At 47.0% G+C, this 22644-nt stretch overlaps 1 protein-coding gene across 1 annotated transcript in view; it reads right to left on the reverse strand.

The window, feature by feature from the left end:
* The window catches only part of MYOZ3 (myozenin 3), a 20067-nt gene extending 3381 nt beyond the window's left edge, over positions 1–16686 (reverse strand). The window contains exons 1-6 of the mRNA XM_006893746.1: positions 16626–16686; positions 5244–5285; positions 4999–5153; positions 4445–4510; positions 4211–4349; positions 3736–3898 (exon numbers count right to left, since the gene is read on the reverse strand). Coding sequence (XP_006893808.1) covers positions 3736–3898; positions 4211–4349; positions 4445–4510; positions 4999–5153; positions 5244–5285; positions 16626–16686 — 626 coding nt within the window. The remainder of the gene's footprint in view (positions 1–3735; positions 3899–4210; positions 4350–4444; positions 4511–4998; positions 5154–5243; positions 5286–16625) is intronic.
* Between the last annotated feature and the right edge of the window lie 5958 nt (positions 16687–22644).

The raw sequence follows: 22644 nt of genomic DNA on the forward strand, positions 1-22644 counted from the left end.
GGAGGTGAGCAGAGGAGTGGGGATGGGCAGGGGGAAATCATAGGGTCACACAATTTAATGGGTGGAAGGAGGAGTGGGTAAAGGAAATGGGAAAGATCTGGTGTGAAAAAAAGGTATATGAACTTTGTAAGTAAACCAGTATAAAATAAATAATAATTTTTTTAAAAAGTAAAAAGTTGTGTCCTACACAGTCTTTGAGCTACAGGCAGGGACCAGTATGAAGAGGAAAATGCTCACCTCTGGGACAGAAAGGCAAAACTCGGGCCAGGCCCTCGGGTCCAGCCAGAAAGCTTTCATTCAGGACCACCCCAGCTCTGGCAGCAACAGCCATGCCTCACTGGAGCAGGCTGGGCAGTGTCCAAGCTGAGCAGGCCTCAAGTTTGGCCCTAGCTTTGGCCAAAAGCTTTGGAGTCAGCACTTAACTTTACCACCAACGCTGCTGTTCTTCTTTATGCCTACGCCTTCTGCCCTGAGAGGCAGCTGGACTTCAACCTCCCTCAGCTTGTCACCCGTAAGGTGTGAGCTGGAGTGAGGCTAGGAATGTGTCTCAGCCTGTCACCCGTAAGGTGTGAGCTGGAGTGGGACTAGGACCTGAGCTAGCCAGCCTGGAAGCCAGGATTGAATGTCTGCTGAGGTTTAAATAGCTAGGCAGGCAGCTCTCAGGGGCCCAGGAGAAGTAAGAAGTCAGTCCTGACTGCAAGCGCCAGGCTTCCAATGGCTTCTGGCTCACACAACGCCTGCTGGCCCAATTCCTCCTGTGCAGCCATGTCCCTCGTGAGCCAGTCCTTCTGCAGGCTAACCACTCCAATTCCCTCAGTCCTTTCTCACATGGCCTAGTCCCAGATCTAGCCACGACCTGGCGGCCAGCCATCTGTCTGTCAGATAGATGTAGTCTCCCTCCACGTGTGGTCTGAGCAGGTGCCAGAGGCGCTGGACTAACACCTCCTCTCTGTGGACCCTTCTCCTCACTTCGTGCAGCTCAAGCCAGAGAAATATTTCCAGAAATAGCACCAGATCAAGGAAGCCAACTGCAGTTGAAATGGATCCCCCATCCCAAGGCCTTTATTCAGGCCACATCCCTCTCTTCAGTCTTTTGACTCATTTTAAGGCTTTGTGAACAGAATGTTAAGTTTACTTTTTCATATTCTATTTTGTTAACTTTCCCTGTGGTTTCAGTCTGCAAATAACAACAATAAACTCATCAATTTCCATGGAGTCAATTCTGACCACTGGTGACCTACGTGATACAAAGCAGGCTGACCTGTGCTCCACTTTGGAAGCAGACCTCAGGCTATTCTTCCTACGTGACTCTAGGTGAGCTCCACACACCAACCTTTCATCTAGAAACCGTTTGCACCACTCAGGGATACCAATAATAGTAACAATGAGGGCTTGTTGCTCACTAAAAACTTTATCTAGAGCTTTACATATCCTCTTCATAACAATTCTATAAAATAGTATAGCTTTATTTTATAGGTGGGAAATATGGGCACAGAGAAGTTAAGTTACTTGCCCACAGCTACACAGCCAGGCATGAAGTCTGCACTTGAAACCATCCAAGGCCTAGTGGGTAAGGAGTTTCACTGTCAGCCCAAAGGCAGATGATTCAAATCTGAAGCTGCTCTGTGGGAGAAAGGTGGGGAATCTCCTCCTGTGACTTTTACAGCCTCTAAAAATGTGTTGGAAGGTCACCTATGGGTCTATTTGGACTTAACACCAAGGAGGGGTTGTTGGTTTTTAAAATGTTTTAAACCAACCTTCAATAAGGATTAGATCTCAACATCAAGAAAACAAAAATCTTTGCTACTGGGCCAACAGGCAATATCATTATAGATGGAGAAAAGATGGAAATTGTCAACAACTTCATCTTACTTGTATCTACAATCAATACTCTTGGTGCCAGCAGTCTAGAATTCAGAAGACTTGTTGCATTGGGAAAGTCTGCTGTCAAGGGCTTCTCCAAAGTACAAAGGAGCAATGATGTCAGGTTAAACACTCAGATGTAGCCTAAATCAGGCTACCTCTGAGAGTTGCACAATGAATAAGGATGACAGAGTAAGACTTGATGCCTTTGAGCTGTGTTGGGGAGAAGAATATTGAATATCCCGTGGACTGCTATAAGACTGAACAACTCTTGTCTTGGAGAGAGCACAACCAGAGTGCTCCTTAGAGGAGATGATGAAGGTTTGTTTCACTTTGGGCAAGTTGTTAGAAGGGACCTATTCCTTGGAAAGGGACATCATGCTTGGAAAGGTGAAGCGTCAGTGAAGGAGAGAAAGACCCTCAATGAGATGGACTGACATAGTCACTGTAGTAATGAACTCAAGTATATCACAGATGATGAGAATGACACAGGATATAGGAAAGGGCTCAGATTTTTTGTTCATAGGTCACTGTGAGTTGCACTCAAGTTGACAGCACCTAATAACAACAACAGCAACAACTAGTAAGGTATACTCCTCTGAGCTCTCACCTCTCAGCATTTCACCGTCACTCCCCCTATGGAGCAGCCAAAGCCAGATTCTAAGCCTAAACCAAAAAGAGTATGCTGGCACAATGGTTGTTAACTCTGCTTGACTGTATGACTATACCAGCTGCTCCACTCCACAGGAGAAAAGACTTAGCAATCTGCTCCCATGAGGATAGGAAACCCTCTGGGGCATTCTCTTTTATGATGTAGGGTCACTGTGAGTTGAAATCAACTCAGCAACATTAAAAAAAAAAAAACAACCCAGCATATCTCTTCCAAATCATTGGTGATGAGAAAAAGACTGTGCTGGCCCAGTACTGATGAGATTTGGGACAGCACACAACACCACCGCCATAAAAGGCCCAGGGAAAAGAGAGCATGTCCTGATGTCTAGGAGAGGGATTGTACACAGACGTTAGGGAGAGGAAGAAACTGCACTCCAGGGTTCAATGAACCCAGACTTGAGCCCCAGCCCTGTGGCTGCATCCTTGCTTTATGATTTGGGGCACGCTGCTTGGTGTTTCTGAGCCTCAGACTCTTCATCTGCAGAATAAGAAAAGTGGAAGTGTCTGTCCTACCCCGAAGAGAGCTCCAGTGCTCTGGTCCTAAGGGAGCAGTTGCACCTCCAAGTCCACTTCGCTGGTGTTTTAAATTCACCAGCAGCTCCATAGGAGAAAGGCAAAGCTCTTCCCGCGTGATTTCCAGCCTCAGCAACCCAATGCAGGGTCAGCTATGAGTCAGTGCCGACTTGACTGCAATGAGCTGGAGTTTTGTCCTACTGTGATGTGACAAGGATCCAAGGAGAAGTTGGCCCATTTGTTCATTCTCTACCAGCATACATTGATTCCCCTGCTCCATGCTGAGACCTTGTTCTTCCAAGGTCAGGATAATGTGCATACAGTGTCTAGGATTCAGGCCAGCACATACAAAGGTCACAATAAATGCAAGCAACTGCTGTGGTTGGAAGAGAGTGGTGGCTTAGTGGTAAGAAGTGGAAGAAGCGGTAAGAAGCTGTGCTGACAACCCAAAGGCACAGTTTGAATCCACCAGCTGCCCTGCAGGAGAAAAAAGGGCAAGAAAGATGGCAATCTCCTTTGATGTCTTTAAACTGCCGCTGAAAATCCGCCCGAGCTCACCTACGGGTCTGTTTAGAACCGTGGTGCTTAAGAATATAGCAATAGAAAAGGGGGGAAAAAAAAAAGAATATAGCAATAGCCATGGTTGAGATTGGCTTCCTGGTCACACGAGAGCCCGCCCAGTCTTACTTGTTGAAATTTCGGTACTCGGCAGGGTTGGGGGTGTGACTGCGGCCATCGCCCTGGTAGTCCTGGTAACTGACGAACTCCTGCCACGGGCAGCGGTAGCCCTTCGGGATGGCCGTGTGGTTGAACTTCTCGGGCGGGATGCCCTTCAGCGGCTCGGCGTAGCCTGCGGGCGGGTCGGGCGCGTCGGAGGCTGCAGGCAGGGGGCGCGCGCTCCCTTCTCCCGCCCCACCCGCCGCCGGGTCCCGGGACTGACCAAAACTAGGACAGAGGCGAGCAGGGGCGGGTCGCCAGCTTGTCCAGCAAAGGGGACCCTTTCACACCCCGGGAAACGAGGGGGCTCTGCAGAGGAGCCAGAGGTGCTAGTCTGCCACGGGCACGCGGGGCTTCAATGTTTCGGACAAGACGCTTCCGAGGCCCCTCCATGCATGACTGCGGGCCCCCAGCCCTGGTCCCACAACCCAAGGAGGCCACTCACCCGGCGCCAGGGCGCTGGGGGTGCGGGCGCGCTCGGCCGTGGGGACTGGGGAGCGCGCGTCCCCCGGGACCCCGGACGCGGCCGGGTAGACGTGCAGCTCCGAGCGGTAGTTCTCCTGCGCCCCTGGGCCGTTGACAGCCTGCACAAAGAGGCGGGTGCTGAGGCGGCGGGAGACCCGACCCCAGCCCCCTCCCCGGAGCCCTTTTCTCCAAGTCCCCATCCCGTAGGGCTTACCTGCTCTCCTATCGTCCCTGGCTCCCCGGTTCTGGTCATCTTTCCTTTGGCACTTCCTGCTACAATCTGTAGGGGATAAATACATCACAGGTGGCTCAGCAGAGCAAGGAGCCAGAGTGCTCCCCAACCAAAACCTAAGAACATAGTCCCGACGTCCACCTTTCAGGGATTTGGAGAGTGTGTTAGGAGTGTAAAGCGCTAAGTAAACCTTTTTCTTCATCCAGCCTTTTGAGTTACCCATTTTAGGTAGAGCTCGAGGCTCTCCTAACTCTTGCATGTGGCAAATTGAACCCGGAGCAAATGACTGTTCTGGTTTTTGGTCCCCCGCCTCTCCCCCCCAAGCTAGAGTCCCTTTATCTACAGCTCATCCACTCAATATACTTTAAGTTTTATATCTGGACAAAAATGCCAACAGAAACGCTTGTAGGATCATGCTGGAGCTTGAGGGACTTGCCAGGGACCGGAGGCCTTCAGTCTGGTTCACGTGTGGCTTCAGGCTAACATTTACCGTCTCTGGGCATCCTTTCTCCCACAGGCACCAAGGGCCCACTCACCTCCCGTTGTCTGGCGGAAAGCTCAAAGGTGAACCTCTGCACACGGCGCTGTCTCTTCTGGAAGAGGAGGGAGCCCCGGTTGTTGCGCAGCGACAGCTCCTCCATCATCAGGTCCTGGGGTACACTCAGTTTCTTGCCCAGGTCCAGGGAAGGGACTGCCAGGAGACGCCGGAGTGAGCTCTCAGCCCTCAGCAGGGAAGGCCCTCCAGGCCACCTCCAGCCTGAAGGCACTGCCCCAGCACTGCTGGGCTGTGTGAAGATGCCACTGTCTCCCACACTGGCCAGCACTGGGTGCCATCATTCTTTGGAATCATTGCCCATTTTACAGGCAGAAAAGACTGATGCTGAGTGAAGCTGAGCACTGCATTAGAAGTTCAGAGCTCATTTGCATTCACTCCGTGAATTTCCTGTGCAGCTCTCTGCCCACCATACTAGCCATAGCGAGAAATGAGCAGATTCTAGATGACTTTTAAAATAAGCCTTGGGTGTGGGATGGGGTGTGTGTGTGCGTGCCTGTGTGTGTGTTTGTATGTGTGTGTGTGTTGGCCTGAGTCACTGGGGGAGGGAGAGGGAGCAGCCACTCACAGAGCCATCTAACCAAAATGGGAAAAATTAGGGGCACGGATGGAGTGAGGGATGAGAAGAAAGTTTGGAGAAAGATTTGGAGTTCTGTTTTAGACATGTGTTTTCTCATTTCAAAGTAGACTTTCATTATCATAAAAAAATCATGTGTGTGCATGAAGAAAGTTAAAAAAGTAGGTAAGATAAATAGAAAAACATCATTACGCAGTACTCAGAGACTGCTACTAGTCATTCTTTATTATATATCCTTTTCCATCTTTTCCAATAATTAATTCTTCATCAAGAACTCTGGTGGCCTAGTGGTGAAGAGATGCGCTGCTGACCAAAGACATGTGGTTTGAATCCACCAACTGCTTTCTTGAGATAGATGGGCAATCTCTTCCTATGTAATATACTGCCTCGGAAAACCCCCTGGGGGGGGGTGTCAGCTATGAGTTGGTTTTGACTTGACACCACGTAACAACAATTCTTCATATATGAGTTTGGTTTTTTAATTATTACTAATTTTCATTAAAATTTACAGAAATTTTTTATTTCCATTCATTCGCTGTTTTCTACCTGCCCACCCCTCCACCCTAGTTCTCTCTTCTCTTTGAAAAGTAGAAGAAAAATTCTTTCATTATTATACAATCCCTCCCCCCAAGTCCACTCCACTATGCTGCTGCATTCTGGACTTTTGTCATGACAATAATACCTAATCATATATCCCTTTTAAACAGTTCTCTCCCTCATCTCTTTCAGTGCATTGTACATTATTTATCCCGTCTTCCTCAGTCTCCCCTCAACCCCGATGTCAGTCCTGTTTTACAACAGTGGCACTATGCAGTATTTGTCCTTTTGTGACTGATATATTTCACTCAGCATAATGTCCTCCCTTATGGTCACCCATTCTTGAATAATATTTCATGAGTTCCTTGTTTTAAACGAAAATGAAAACATGGATAATATGTTTTGTGACTTGCTTATCTCAACGAATGGCCTCCACTTTCAAAGTGAACACTTAAAAAAAAATCCAATAGTTCACATTCAAATTGCCCCAGCTATTGCCAAAATCAGTCATTTTAAGTTTGAGAAGTTTACAGGGGTCCAAGTGGAGATGCAGAGGAGGGAAGAGGGTCTATGATTCTGGTGTTAATGAGGGAGAACTGACCTGCACACAGAAAATGTGGGCATCATCAGTTTATAAATGGTATTTTGATCTGGAAGCCTAGATGAGATCAGCAAAGGACTGAGAATAAATAGAAAAGAAATCCAAAGGTTAGACCCTGCAGCTGGCAACATTTAGATCAAGGAGAAGAGGGGAACCAGCTCAAGAGCTGAGAAGGTGCACCCTATGAGGTAGGAAGAAATAAAAGGCGTGTCCTGGAAGCCAAATGATGAGTGTTTGTTTTTAGGAAGACGGGGGTGGTCAGTGGATCAAATAATGCTAATACACTGAATACAACCATGACTGGACAGAGACTGGACACTATATTTAGCAACACTGAGTCATTTGTAATCTCGACAGGAGGAGTTTCTATGCAGTGTTTGGATGTGAAAACCTAATTAGAATAAGTCCAAGAAAATAAATGGACAGAGCAACAAGTCTGGCCACACCACAGGAAGCAATGAGGCAAATCTAGATTGTGGAATATTCAGTAGGGCCATTGATTTCTTTCTTCAAACAAGTCAACAACATGGAGAAAAAGTTGAAGGGTTCCCATTTCAGATGAAAGGAGACTTTGGACCTGAAAGGGAGCTCCAGTAAGATGCACAACCCCAAGGCTGTGCATCTCTGGCGGTTCAAATCCACCAGTCGCTCTTCAGGAGAAAGGTGGACATCTCCTTCCATCTGATTTGCAGTTTCAGAAACCCAAGAGAGGGTCAACCAGAAGTCAGTTCCAATACAACAGTAATGAGTGAGTTTAAATATTGAATAAAACAAGCTAATCATAAAATGATCTTGTGTGGAAATTGGAGAAAGTTGAATATAGAGTTGGCTAATAATCAATGTTAATTTTGTTTAAGGGGTTATTATATTTGTGGCTATGTAAAGAAATGTCTTATTTTTTCCAATAATTATTTTTATTTATAGATGCATCCTTTCTCCTTACCTTTTCAATCTTTATGCAGAACAAGGAGGCTGGGATTTATGAGGAAGAATGTGGCATCAGGATTGGAGGAAGACTCATCAACAACTTATGTTATGCAGATGACACAACCCTGCTTGCTGAAACTGAGGAGGACCTAATGAGCTTGATACAGAAAGTCAAGGACTGTAGTCTTCAATATAGATTGAAGCTCAACATCAAGAAGACAAAGATTCTCACCACTGGGCCAATTGACAGCACCATGATGGATGGAGAAGAGATTGAGGTTGCTAACAGTTACAGTTTGCATGGCTCCACACTCAACACTCTTGGCACTACCAGTCAGGAAATCAAAAGATGAATTGTACTGGGGAAATCTGCTGTCAGGGACCTGTCCAAAATACTGAGAAGCAGCAATGTGAGTCTAGAGACTAAGGTGCACCTGATTCAGGCCATGGTCTTTGAAATCACTTGCTATGCATCAGAGAGCTGGACAAAGACTAAGTATGACAGAAGAATTGGTGCCTTTGAGTTGTGCTGGAGAAGAGTCTTGAACGTACCATCAGTGGGTGGCATTTTGATCTTGGAGCCTAGATGAGATTACCAAAGGAGTTAGAAAAAATAGATAATAAATATATTTTTCCAATAATTATTTTTATTTGTGGTGAAATATATATATATATATACTGTAGAATGAATAAAGAAGACCAAATAAGAGTTGATGCCTTTGAATTGTGATGTTGGAAAAGAGTATAGAATATAATGTGAATTAGAAAAACCCCAAACATATCTGTTTTGGAGCAAGTGCAACCACAGTGCTCTTTAGAGGCAAGGATTTTGAAGCTTTGTCTCACAAATGTTGGTCATACTGCCAGGAGGTGCCAGTCCTTGGGAAAAGACATCAGGCTGGGGAAGGTGGAGGGTCAGAGAAAGAGAGGAAGACTCTCAACAAGATGAACTGACACAGTGACTGTCACAAAGGGCATGACCGTGATGGAGAGTGTGAGGACCGCACAGGATAGGGCGCCATTCAGATCTGTTGTTCATGGAGTCGCTGTAAGTTGTAGTTGACTTGATGGCACCTGTCTCTGACGTTGCTGTTGTTAAGTGCTGTTGAGGCAAGTATGACTCATAACAACCTATCTGAACACTGTTGTATCCCTTGCCATTCACACAGTCCCTGACACACTCCAGCCCCTTGTGGCAATCTACCTGGTTGAGCATCTTCCTTTCTTCCACGCTCCTCCACCTTTCCAAAACTGATGTCTATTTCCAAGGAATAGACTCTCCTAACCACATGCCCAAAATACGTGAGGTGAAACACCATCAGCTTTGTCTCTGAAGCACTCTGGCTTCATCTTTTCTGTGACATCTCTGCTTGCTCTTTTGGCAGACCAGGGGATGTTCAATACTCTTCTCCAGCATAACTCAAAGGCATCAGTCCTTCTTCTGTTATCTTTATTTATCCAACAGCCCTCAGCTACATAGCAAGTGATTGAAATGACCATGGTCTGAATCAGTTGCACCTTTGTCCTCCCACTGACGTTATTACTATTCAGTTTTGAAGAGGTTTCTGACTGTCGATTTTCCCAGTGCAATTTGTTTCCTGATCTCCTAACTACTGACACCAAGTGTACTGATTGTGGATCCAAGTGAAATGAAGTTGCACAATATTTAGAGGCATTGTACAATATTTAGATGGTCTCAAACCTTTCTCTGTCCCTCATGATGTTGCCTATCAATCTAGTGGCAAAGATTTTTGTTTTCTTGATGTTGAGATGCAATCTAGCTATATTGCAGGCTGCATTGTTTAGCCTTGTGCAGGAAGCGTTTCAAGTCCTTCTCAGTTTCAATGAGCAAGATTGTGTCTTTTGCATAACGAAGGTGATTGAAAAGTCTTCCTCCGATCCTGATGCCGCATTTTTCTTCATGGAGTCCAGCTTCTCAAATAATTTGCTCAGCATATAGATGAAATAGGTATGGAGAAAGGATACAACCGTGATATATACCTTTCCTAATTTTAAATCCTGCAGTATTCCCTTGCTCTGTTCTCACAACAGCCTCTTGGTCTAGGTATAGGTTTTACACAAGCACAATCAAGTGTTCTGGAATTCCAATTCTTCTCAATGTTACCCATAACTTGTTATAATCCACATAGTCAGATGTCTTTGTATAGTCAATAAAGCACAAATAGACATCCTCTTGGTGTTCTTTGCTCTCAGCCAGGATCCATCTGATATCAGCAGCTATATTTCTCTGATGCCATGGTCTTTTCTAAATTCAGCTTGAACGTCTGGCAGTTCGCTATGTACTGTTCTAGCTGATTTTGAATGATCTTCAGCAGTGTTTTGCTTGCATGATATTGTTGGATAATTTCTACATTCTGTTGAATCTCCTTTTTTGGGAATAGGAACAAACATTGATCTCTTCCAGTTGGTCAGTCACTCAACTGTTCTCCACATTTCCGCGCATAGACTTGTGAGTACATCCAGGGCTGCATCTGTCATCTGAAACATTTCAAATGGCATTCGATCTATTCCTGAGGCCTTATTTTTTTGCTAATGTCTTCAATATAGCTTGAATTGCTTCCTCCATTATAAATGGTTCTTGATAATATGGTACTTCTTGCAATATTTGTCAGCCAATTCTTTCTGGTACAGTAACTCCTTCCATCTTCTTTTTAAGAAATCCTTAATCTACACAGAAGTTTAATCTGACAAACTTTGAGCATGCTGTAAGGAGGGACCAGTCCTTGGAGAGGGACATCATACTTGGGAGGGTGGAGGGACAGCGCAGGAGGGGAAGAGCCTGGATGAGATAGAATGACTTAGTGACTGGGGCCATGGGGGTAAGTATTTCAGAGATAATAATATTGGCTCTGTATATACCAGGGTTCAGAGTTGTTGTACATAGGGTCACTATGAGTTGCAACAGACTCAATCACACAGAACAACAACAACCCATACAGAGTCCCTCAATGGTACATACTTAGCTCCTAACCAAAATGTTGCATGTTTGAGCCCACCAGAGGCCTGGTGATGTATTCGCCAAAAAAAAAACCCACAAAGAGTCATTAAAAATTCAATGGAGAAGACAGAACAATCTCACTGATTTCACATGCAAGCAAGATTTTACTGAAGATTATCCAAAAACGACTGGAACAGCACATCAACAGAGAACTACCAGAAGTCCAGGCTGGGTTTAGAAGGGGTCGTGGTACTAGAGATATTGTAGCTGATGTTAGATGGATCTTGGCTGAAAGCAGGGAATACCAGAGGAATGTCTATCTGTGTTTAATTGACTATGCAAAGGCATTTGACTGTGTAGATCATAACAAACTATGGCTGACTCTGAGAAGAATGGGAATCCCAGAACACTTGATCGTTCTAATGTGAAACTTATACTTGGACCAGGAGGCAGTCATCAGAACAGAGCAAGGGAACACTGCATGGTTAAAAATTGGGAAGGGCGTACGCCAGGGATGCATCCTATCTCCATACCTTTTCAACCTATATGCAGAACAGATTATCCGGGAGGCTGGGCTCTATGAGGAGAAATGTGGGGTCAAGATTGGTGGACGATTTATCAACAATCTGCGTTATGCGGATGACACAACCCTGCTTGCTGAAACTGAGGAGGACCTGAAGCGCCTGCTGCAGAGGGTCAAGGACTGCAGCCTACAATATGGATTGAGGCTCAATGTCAAGAAGACAAAGATTCTCACCACTGAACCAACTGGCAGCATCAGGATGGATGGTGAAGAGATTGAGATTGTACACAGCTTTAGTTTGCTTGGCTCCATAGTCAACAGTCTTGGCACCAGCAGCCAGGAAATTAAAAGGCGCATTGCCATGGGAAAGTCTGCTGTTAGGGACCTCTCCAAAGTGCTGAAGAGCAACGGTGTCTCTCTGGAGACTAAGGTGCGTCTGATACAGGCCATGGTCTTCGCAATCACCTGTTATGCATCATAGAGTTGGACAATGACCAAGGAGGATAGAAGGAGAATTGATGCTTTTGAACTGTGGTGCTGGAGAAGAGTATTGAGAATACCATGGACTGCTAGGAAAACAAACAGATTTGTCCTGCAAGGGGTTAAACTGGGTGGCTCCTTGGAGGCAAGGATTCTGAGGCTCCGTCTAACATACTTTGGACATGTTGTGAGGAGAGACCGGTCCTTGGAGAAGGACATCATGCTTGGGAGGGTGGAGGGACAGCGCAGGAGAGGAAGGCCCTCTATGAGGTGGATTGATTCAGTGACTGGGATAATTGGGATGGGAGTGTCAGAGACAGTGCGATTGGCACAGGACAGAGCGGAGTTTAGGGCTGTTCTACATAGGGTCGCTGTGAGTCGCAAGGGACTCGACGGCACATAACAACAACAACATAAAAACCAAAACCAGCCACCCAACCCAACCCAACCCAATGGAGGTGAGTTCTACTCTGACACACAAGGGGTTGCCAGGAACAGAAATCAACTTGAGGTCACTAGTAAAAAACTGGTTATAACAACAACAACAACAACACACATTAAAATTGTAACCATTTGTAAGCACAATTAAAATGCATTATTATATTCACAATACTGTACAAACACCGGGATGGTCCACAGGGCTTTGCACTGCTGACCCAGAGGCCCTGATTCGATGGTGGTTTAAGCGCACCAGCAGATCCACCAGAGAAAGATGAACAACCTCCCCCCATGTGACCACAGCCCCAGGAACACCATGCAGCATCAGTTAGGGCTCAGCTTGACCGATGGCAACAGCTGTCTTATTTCAGATGTTTCACGTAAATGGCACTGTATTCTCCCCTTCTTGCCTGAGTTGTCTCACTTGTCATAATTACTCTTTTTAATACTTTTAAAGGTATTTGGAGGATGAGATGGCTTGCTCCTTGAGGTTTGTTTTGAAATGATTAAGGTAACAAGTCCTTTCTGCTTCTGTGTTTGTTTGGAAATGGTCACAGTATAAGGTTGAATAAAAAAAGGAAAGCACACGGGGAAAAAGTGTAGACAAGTGTTTGGAGGATTTGTGCTCCAAGGGCCTCGGTGGAGGCAGTGGTGATAATAAAGAAAGGAAGAATGGCAGTGTGTCTGTAAACAGATGGGGACCTTGACATTGCAGAAGGGAGGAATGTCTTGCTGAAGGAACGTCCTTGAGCAGGCAAGTGGGAGGGAGGGTGTCCAGGCACGCCTAGAAGGGTGGGCTGCAGACAGGTGCAGGAGAGTTCATCCCCCGGCCAGGAAGGGCGTCGAGGACAGGGGCACAGGCGCAAGCCCGCGGCAGATGTGGTGGAAGGAGCTGGCGAATGCTCTCCCTGGGGTGCTTCACTCCTCTCAGCACAACAAGAAGCAAGGTCACCAGGCAAGAATAAAGCTGGGGAGGAGCACTGGAGATTTGGGGAAAGAGAGGAAGGGAGGCCAAAGTCATCCAGGAGAGCGTTATAGGAGAGAGGGATGGGACCTGGCAGTACCAGTTGCCAGGCAGCCCTGAGGGCCCTCTCAGGAGCTGTGATTAATTCTATTTGAAACAAAACAGCTCTTTAAAGAAGGGTTTTGTTTCCCTTTCCATTCGTTCAAAACACACGCACACACACACACACACACACAGAGACACAGACACACACACGTACGTATAGAGCTCTCTCTTCATGATAGTAGCAATTAATTTGGAAGAAAAAAAATAAAATAAGCATGCCCAATACTGATAACATCCCCAAATACGTTACATGTATATTTGGAGCGTGTTTTCTTAAAATATATGTTGTTATTTTGTACTGTCAAGTCGGAACAAACCCATAGCTGATCCTCCAGTGGGTTTTTAGAGGCAGCAGATCTCACAGGAGGAGACTGCACGTCCTTCTCCCATCAAGCAGCTGGTGGGTGTGAACCTTTGGGTCGGCAGCATAGCTTTTTACCATTAAGCCACCAAAGCTATATATTCGTAGGGACTCTGGTGGCTTAGTGTAAGGAATTGGGCTTCCTAGGGGCTGGCGTGCTCTCTCTCTCTCTCTCTCTCTCTCTCTCTCTCTCTCTCATGTTTATTGCAGTGGGTTTAAAATTGAATTATGGACCCTGTGGATCAATCTCAGAGTGAATGCTGCTGCTGCTCAGATGCCCTTTCCCAGCTGTTAACAGTTCACAACTGCCACTTTAACTCAGCATTCAATTGCTCCATAGGATGGAAGCTGCTATGGCCCCCTTGCCTCAGTTGGCCTGAATAATGGGGTATCTTTCTAACCTTGATCATTTCCTCTCTTAAGCAATTTCTTCTTCCTATCCACTTCCTAAAGAACATGACTCTGTAACTCAATGAACTTTGATAAATGTCAATAGTTATAGAAAGGCTTCAAGGTTTTTGTTCATAGGGTTGCTATGAGTCATGCTCGACTTAATAGCAATCCACAACAATGACAACAACATCCTACTTCCCTGCTCCTGAAAGCAAGTCACTCAACAAGAATCCATACATTATACTCCTAAATGTCTCAACCCAAACTTCAGGACCACCATCTGTTTGAATAAATATTATTATACGTCCAAACAATAGAATGCCTGGAAGAGTGGAGAGCAGAGAGACAATGAGATTTGTCCAAGTAAAATGGAAAGCAAAGCTTGTGGTATACTGCCGAATGAAAAACAAAGCAAGCTGAAGAACACAACTTATAGTATATGTGTGTATGTCAATATATGTTTACACAAGAGTAGAAGGATTTACACAGATATGTTGGCAATGGTTATCTCCAGATGGTTGCATGACGAGGAATCATCTCTTTCAAAGACATTTATGTCTGTATTGTCTAATACAATGGGTTATTATTTTTAAAATCATGTAAGAAAAAGGTGTCTTTGAAGACCAAGATTTAGATATACCAAGATGTCATCAAACCTCAGCTTTGTGATCCACTAGATGTGTGACCGCCTAGCCCTTCTGACTCACAGTTTTCTCTACCTCAATATGACAACAATATTCTATCAATCTAACTCACAGGGCCGTTGTGAGAGTTAAATGGTGTAAGACGTGAAAACCCGTAGCAGAATAAGATGGCAATAATAGTGGTTTGGTTTTGTTACTTTACAGTGGCTGTACTTTGGTGATGAGTTCATGAGATTCCATCCCCCTTCATTCTACTTTAGTTTCAAATGATTTGTAATGAATGCTCTCACGACAAAGAAGAGTCGCTACACTTCAAGTTAGGTAGAAATGATGTGTGCCAGTATGCAATGGCAATTGGTTTGGCATTATTTTGGGGGGGGGGAGTGTGTGTGAATATTTTGAGTTCTGGAATTAATTATTTTGTGCTCTGGTGGCACAACGGTTAAAACATTCAACTGCTAATCAAAAAGCCAGCAGTTCAATTTCACGGGAAAAAGATGTGGCAATCTGCTTCCACAGAGAATTACAGGCTGGGAAATAGGGTGAGAGCCGTTCTCCTCTGTCTGATAAAGTTTCTGTGAGTCAGAATTGACTCAGTGGATTTTTTGTTTTGTTTTGTAATTAGTTATTCAGAGAATTTGGAGCCCAATTCTTCCTTCCAGCCAGAGCATCAACAGCTTCTCAAAAAAGGAGGCCGAAACTCAGCATCCAAAAAAAGGAGGCAGAAATATGCAAGATTTAGACTGACAGCAAGTCATTCATCAGTACTGAACCAATTAGGTCTCAGAGGATGGAGTCCAGGTGGCATAGTAGGGGGTTATTAGACTGCTAACAGGAAGCTGGGCAATGTTAACCCACCAGCTTCTCCTCTGGAGAAAGGTAGAGTTTCTCCCCATGAAGATTTACAGCCTCGGAACCCAGTGGAGAGTCAGCCGCTTGCCCCTAGATGGCAGCAGAGGGGCCCTTAGCCCAGTGTCCATGAGCGCTGGGGTCGCTACCCACCTGCATGGGAGCCACCTGGCACTTGTTTAAAAAACAAATGTGTGGGCCCCACCTGGGGGTGGATGCCAGGAATCTGCATCTTAACCGACATTGCCATGTCCCTGTGATTAGCACTAAAGTTTGAAAGCCCTGACTTAGTTGAATTAGTGTTCAAAATGCTCTGAAACCGGCTACAGTAAGAGATTCCAAAATTGTGCCAAGAATTCTGGAAGAGGTCTTGCAAAGTTGATAAACATGCATTTAAAATGATTTATTCATGAGGTGAGTGGGCTTTTTAGTGAAGTTATATAAGTCAGTGGATATCAAACTCTACCCCGCTCCCTCTAGCCCTCAGTTCTAGCCTTGGGGCTGGGAGACCCTGAGCTATCGTGAAGATTTCAGTGAAAACAAACAAAAAACATTTCTGAAACAAAATCTGTCACTGTGGAGTCAATTCTGACTACACTGATCTCACGTGTTACAAAGTAGAACTACTGATACACAGTTTCCCTGGCTTGTGACTTTTATGAAAGCAGATCACAAGTCCTTTGTTGATGGATGTCTTCAAACTACTTACTTCCAGATGATTTGTTATTATGTACTGTTGAGATCCCACCCGTAGCTGATCCTCCAGTGGGTTTTCAGAGGCAGTTAATCTCACAGAAGGAGACTGCCCATCTTTCTTCTGCAGAGTAACTGGTGGATTTGAACTGTATGCCTTGGGGTTGGCAGTGCAACTCCTTACCACTAATCCGCCCACAGCACAAACGGCACTGTTCAGGATCACTGCAGTCATGATAAACAAGAATTAGCGTGTGGGAGCTTGTGGCCACAGCTGATCCTGGACCAGAGCCTTCAGAGCTCAGCTTGGGACAGAGGGAAGGACTCAGCTGTGGTCACGACCAGGGTCGTGTTAAAGCCAGGGCCAGAGCTCAGACGGGGACATTCGATCTTCAGTCTCTGGACTTTAAAGGACAGGGCCCCTCCCAGTGACAGAAGCTCCTGAGCCCTGGTGAGCTATTTCAGGGTGCTTCTGCAAAACTGGCTTAGAGTTCGCCCCTCTTTGCCCAAGCCTGGGACTTAGAGGGTCTGAAGAAAGCATGGACTGTTTCCACCTTACCTGGTCCCGAGAAGTCTCCCATGGCACTCATCACAGGGTCCTTCTGCTCCTTCGGGATCATTCTGTGGGAAGAAACTCCTGCCAATGGACCCAGTCACCTCATCCCTTTCTATTTCTCCTTTACTTCTCCCACAGCCCTGCTTTGTCCAGTTCTATCCCTGCACCAGCCTTGACCATTCCTCCCGAGCCTGGGCTCTCTGTACAGAGGGGGAGACTGAGGCCCAGGTAGTGTTGGAAATGCTCCCGATCACACAAATCAGCTTCTGTGTTGCTAGGGGGAAAAATCCCCAAGGGGCCTTTCCCCAGAAAATTGATGCGAAATCTTGACCAGAAGATCTGGTTTTGGTGAGGCCTGGCAGGGGAATGCTAGGAGACATCTGAGGGGAGTGTTAGGAGGAGCAGGCTTCAGGCACTGTCGAGGAAAGCTCTAGTCAGATACAGAAAGCACGTGGTCTACTGAGAGCCAGGGAGCTGGGCTGCAGCAGGCTCTACAGGGCTGTTCCCTCTCCCCACTCTCGGTACTTTGTCGAGAGGAGACTCAGGGCCAGGTGCTATGTTGAAGCTGAGGGAGCACTTCACTCCTCCATTCCCACAGGTCCCTGTCCGCCTCCGTGTTGCCTCCTCACCCTTCTCCTCTGTCCTTCCCTCTACACTTTCACTCCCCTGTTTGCAACTCATGGCTCTTTCCAGGAATCTTGAGGGAGCTTTCCATGAAGCTTGTCTCCCCAGAGAACCCTGGCAGGTACAATACCAGAGTCTCTACCTTCCCCCAAGAGAGAAGGGGGAAGAGACCAGATGTCTCAAATGCCCACCCACCCCATGTCACAACTTTGCTTCCAAATATTCTTAAGCTCTTTCATTTAGAAAAACAATCTGTTTCCATTTGCACCCTTCACTTTTATCTCTTGAGTCCAGGTCAGTGAACTCTGGCCCCTGACAGCCTCTGTGAGTGTGCTTTCTCTCCTCCTCTGTGCCTCAGTTTCCCTGTCTGTAACATAAATAGGTTGAGTTAGATCCATGGGTGGGTGGAGCTCTTATGGCCTAGTGGTAAGAAACTGGGCTGCAATGCCAATGGCACACAGTTCAAATCTACCAGCTGCTCTGCAGGAGGATGGGCATTCTCCTCCTGTGTTATTAACTGCTTCTAAAAACCCACTGGAGGGTCAGCTATGGCCGGGTTCAGACTCCACAATACACAACAACATAAATCTTTAAAGGTCTGCAGAATGGGTGGATGATGTCCTGCTGTGACCTTTTAGGATCTCAGAGTTCATGGATACATTCCTGATAAATACATTCCTTGCCGAAATTCAGACTCTGGGAAGGATCTTGCATTGTACAGATAGGAAACAACCTCTGCTGTTGCCAAAAGACACTGAAGTTGTGAGCAGGGCCATTACCTGCCCACCTCTAATCCTAGGTACTCTCTCTCCATTTAATCAAAAGCAACCTAGACCTCAGAATATCTCTCCTCTTAAACTGGGTCCAGGCTTTTATGAGGCCCATCCTCCCGGCCTTCTGCAGGGCCCTTTATCTGCCTGGTAGGAAGGGGCCTTGGGATTGGCTCAACTTCCTGTCCATTCCCCACTGCTCCCCAGTTCCCCTAGGTTCCTGGTACCTGAAAAGCTGGGGCCACAGAGGACAGACGGGAGGGTCAGGCCCTCAAGGTCGACCCCTCTGTCTGGAGCTCTTAGTGAGTGGTGGGGGTCCAAGCCGGCAGGAGGTGGTAGTCATCAAGCAGTGTGTGCCTTGCAGCCGGCTCTGGCCTCTGCTGATAGGACTGGTCCCTGCAGCGCCGTGGGTCACAGCCTTATTTCGGGCTGCAACAGGAGCTGGGGCAGATGCTAAAAGCACCAGGCCCTGGGGAAGACAGGTGCCCGGCAGCAGGCCCTTGCAGACGGAAGGGCTTTTGTCCATGTGTTCTCGCTCACTCGCCCCCTCTCTCTCTCCCTGGCTCTCACACGCACACACATTCACATACACTTACACTTGCATGCACACCCGCAAAGTCACCTGGGTCAGTTGCCAGTCACATTAGCTTGTTACTGTTGTATCCTTGGTGCCTGGACAGTGCCTGGTATATACTCAACAAGCACTTGCTTTATAAATGAATGAGTTGCTCCCGAATATCTTTGCTTGATGTTTCTTTCCCACTTTTCTTCTTTCTTACCTCTGTCCTCTTCCTTCCTTCTCTCTCTTTGCTTCTCTCCACCCCCTCCCCCTCCCCCTTCTCATATTCTCTGATCCTTTCTCCCTGGACTGGAAATAAATAAGGCAGAGTTTTAGCCTCAAGCAGCCAGGCCAGAGCCAGCCCTGTAAACAAACCTATGCAGTGCATGATGGGAAGTGCTATGGTTGAGCCCAGGGGAAGGCGCCACCAGCTCAGCTCAGCTCAGCCTGGGGGCAGAGGGTGAGAGGGTGTGGGGAAGCCTTCCTGGAGGAGGAGACATTTGAGTCAGGCTTTGGAGGATGAGTGAGAGCTCTCTGGGCATAGGAGGGCCAAAGATCTTGCAAGGGAAGGTACCTCATGCTAAGGATTCAGGGAATCCTCAAGGAGAGCCAGAGTTGGGGGCAGTGGTTAGCAATGAGGCCAGATTGTTAGGGAAGAGACAGTTCCGCAGGCTTTTCAATGAGGAGTGAGTTGAGAGGCTGCATCAGCATCATTCAAGGATATCTCTGTGTGCCATTGACAAACATTAAAGATGCAAGACTGGAGGCAAGGAGATTGTAAGGAGGATTTCACGGCAGCCAGGGTAGAGACAGGAGCCCTAATGACATAATGGTTAAGTACTTGACCAAAAGGTCAGTGGTTCAAATGCATCCAGTGGCTCCACAGAAGTGATATTCTCCTGTAAATATTATAGATTGGGAAAGCCTATGGGTCTCCTCTGTCACACAGAATCAGTGAGTCAGGATTGATTCAACTGCACCTAACAACAAGTGAGAGATGGTGGTGGCTGGACTAAGGCAGTGATAGAGGCACTGGAGAAGAGGCTGGGATTTATGGGTAGTTGGAGATTCCCTAAGTCTTGGTGATGGATGAAGAAGGTGAAGAAAGCTGAAGATAACAATACCCAGGTTCCTGGCTTAGCTGGAAAGAGGAAGAACAGGTTGAGTTTGCGGAAGATACTTGTGTTCAGTTTTGGGTAGACTTGGTGTGAGGCGTCTGGATGCTGTGATGGGATGATGTAGAAAGTGGAATGCTGCAGTCAGAGGAGATTCTGGGTGATGATAATCATGGGATCAGAGCCCCACCAACCACAGCTACCGGGGAGGGTGGAACTAGAGGGGTGCCTGGGCGGGCAGAGAAGTGCTTCTGTGTGTGTGAGAGTATATCTCTGACACTCTTTGGGCAGAAACCTGAACACTCTGCCATGAGCTTTCCCCATAGCACCCTGTCCTGTGGGCTCCTCTGTGCATGCAGTCGTCGATGTCCTGCACTTCCTGTGAGGAAGAGTAAAGGATACTTCCCGGCAGGCATGGCCTCACCTGGATCTGGGATTCCACTCTCTTCTCTAGGCACTTAATGTTCCCATCAGGAGAGGAAGACTCCTGACCTTCTGGCTCCTGAGCTTATGCAGGTTGCCTTGGTTGGGATGTGACCTCCTGCTACCCTGGAGCCCCGACCTGCCTTGTTGCAGAAGTCTCAGAGCCTTGGGTCCAGCTTGAGCTTGCTCTCTCACTCCTTCCTGTGAGCAGGGCCTGGGCAACACTGCCCAACCCAACAGTCTCATTACACAGAGAGAGAAAATGAGGCCCAAAGAAGGAGGGCATTTACCACAAAACACCCAGATAATCACCAGCAGGGCTAGGACTTGAACCTACAGCTTCTCCTATGGCTCTGAGTTCTTCTGTTGTTTCCTATCTCTCCTAATTTTCCCATCTCCTGTGTCTTAGACATATCTACCTACCCAGGGCCTCGGTGTATTCTTCCATGGCTGGTGGAGAAACAGCTTTAGATGCATCTGAAAATTACACAGGCTACAGAAGTATGCAGGAAGCATTTATTGAGAGCTGGAGCAGAATTCTACAGGAGGCAAGAGGCAGGACACAGGTGTGTTCTTGTGGGCTAGTGTAGGTCAGCAAAGACTGTGGCCTGCCGAGAACAGCCAGGGACAGGACTGCAGCTTCTCAAGGTTGCTTCCTGTTGGCTTTACAGGAAAATTCATGTAGAAGTGGATCCAGAAGTCAGACTATGGCTCTCCTCTGAGAGAATCCATCCCCCAGTGTCCCACACCACAAGAGACCTTACAGCAGTCAAGGACTGCAGGCAATGTGGTCACTCAGCCTAGACCCAGCAGAAGCACTGTCTCCTCTTCCCACAAACGTGGACCCAAATCTTCTGGATTATTCCTCTATTCCGCAGCATCCCATTTCCACCCTCTAACCCTTCTACTTTGACCTCAGCTGTTCGCAGCTTCACTTGAAGGTCCTGGGTCTCACATCATCCTAAGTGGTGGTTGTGTCTGCTGCCACCCCCGAACCACATTCTTGGCAACATCCTGTCTTTTCCTGATACATACTTTTTAGTCTCAGTCAATACAGAGCATCTGTTTGAGTCTCTAGAGGGCACCACCAGCCAACTCTAGATCAGTAGAACTCACTACAAACAGCCACCAGGACTTAAAGGGCAAGCTAGTAGTACAGGCAGCCAAGCTCCCCAAGCTCACTGGGCACCAGGAACTAGGGGAAAGAAATGAGATAGTAGTGTCCCCACAATGGATGCCATGTGAATCCAGAGATAAGGAAGTAGGCTCTGAAATGGAAGAGTGGAGTACTTTCTTTTGGTATTTGCCATTAGACTTTAGGGGCCCAGAAATACCTGCTAACCCTGGCCCCAATCATACTCACCCACCTACACTCACATCCTCAAGTTCTAAAGCTCAACCTCTCTCTTAAGACTGTGAAATGCATTCTGGGAGCTCTGGTGGTATAGACCATAGAGTTATGTTACTAACCAGCTCTCTGGCGTTTGAATCCTCCTGTGCAATTTACAGCCTTGGAAACCCAAATGGAAGGTCATTTCTGAATGGGTTTCAACAGATTGAACAGAGGTTTTTCACTTGAGTCTGCCTTAGGGGTCATCTGAGCTAAATACCCCCACCCCCTACTGGCATTCCCTCTAATTGCATCTTGGCCACGGCTGGAACGGTTCTCTTTCTCCTTCCAAATGGATAGCCCTAGATTCAGCCACACAGGTAAGGCACCGGGTGGCTCCTTGTCTTTCTCTCCCTGGCTTAGCTTTAAGCCCAAAACCTGCCAGGATAAGGTCTACAAGGGAGAGGTTGGAGGGACTGTAGAGAGCAGGAGGACCAGATCCTTGGTTTTAGGTAAGATGCCCGAGTTGCGGTGGAAAAGAAAAAAAGCATGAGCAGAGTCTGAGGGAATCTTTCTACTTCTCCTCAAAGGGCCAGCGGGCACCTTGAGCTGGCCCAGGAGGCTTTTTTAAAGGTCATCGTGGTAAAAATAGAGCTGGTCTGGGAAAGGATGGAAAACAGCTGCTCCTGCCTGGAACTTGGTGCCAGGAGCTGGGTGGTCATGCCAGAACCTGAGCAGGGGACATGCGCCTAGGATCTTCTGAATACACCCCTCATTTGTCAGGCTCCAGAGCAAAGTCAGGAGACGACAAAGCAATGCTCTAGAACCTTGGAATGCAGCAAGTTTCAGGTCCATACACACAATGTCTTGTCTCTTCTAAGGCACTATTATGTAGTGTATATTGATGGGGGGAGGGATTTAGACATTTGAAGAGTGCCTTGGCCAAAGCCCCATTAAACAGATGGGAAAGCTGAGGGCTGAGAGGGTCTTGTTCAAGGTCACAGAACGACTGGATGACAGAGAAAAGGGCTAGGACTCAAGTTTGGGTCCTAAACCCTCGGGACTCTCTTCCCTTTCCTCTCCCCTAATCTCTGGAGCTGTGCAAAGAAACCAGACCCCTGAGAAGGAGGTGCTGAGGTCCCTCAGGCCCCACGGCTCTTCTTTGGGCCCTGATCCTGGGGAGGAGATGGGAGAGCTGGAT

The sequence above is a fragment of the Elephantulus edwardii genome, unplaced genomic scaffold, assembly GCF_000299155.1.
Source record: "Elephantulus edwardii isolate Elephantulus edwardi_28Jun2011 unplaced genomic scaffold, EleEdw1.0 scaffold00130, whole genome shotgun sequence".
In the NCBI taxonomy this organism is placed as follows: domain Eukaryota; kingdom Metazoa; phylum Chordata; class Mammalia; order Macroscelidea; family Macroscelididae; genus Elephantulus; species Elephantulus edwardii.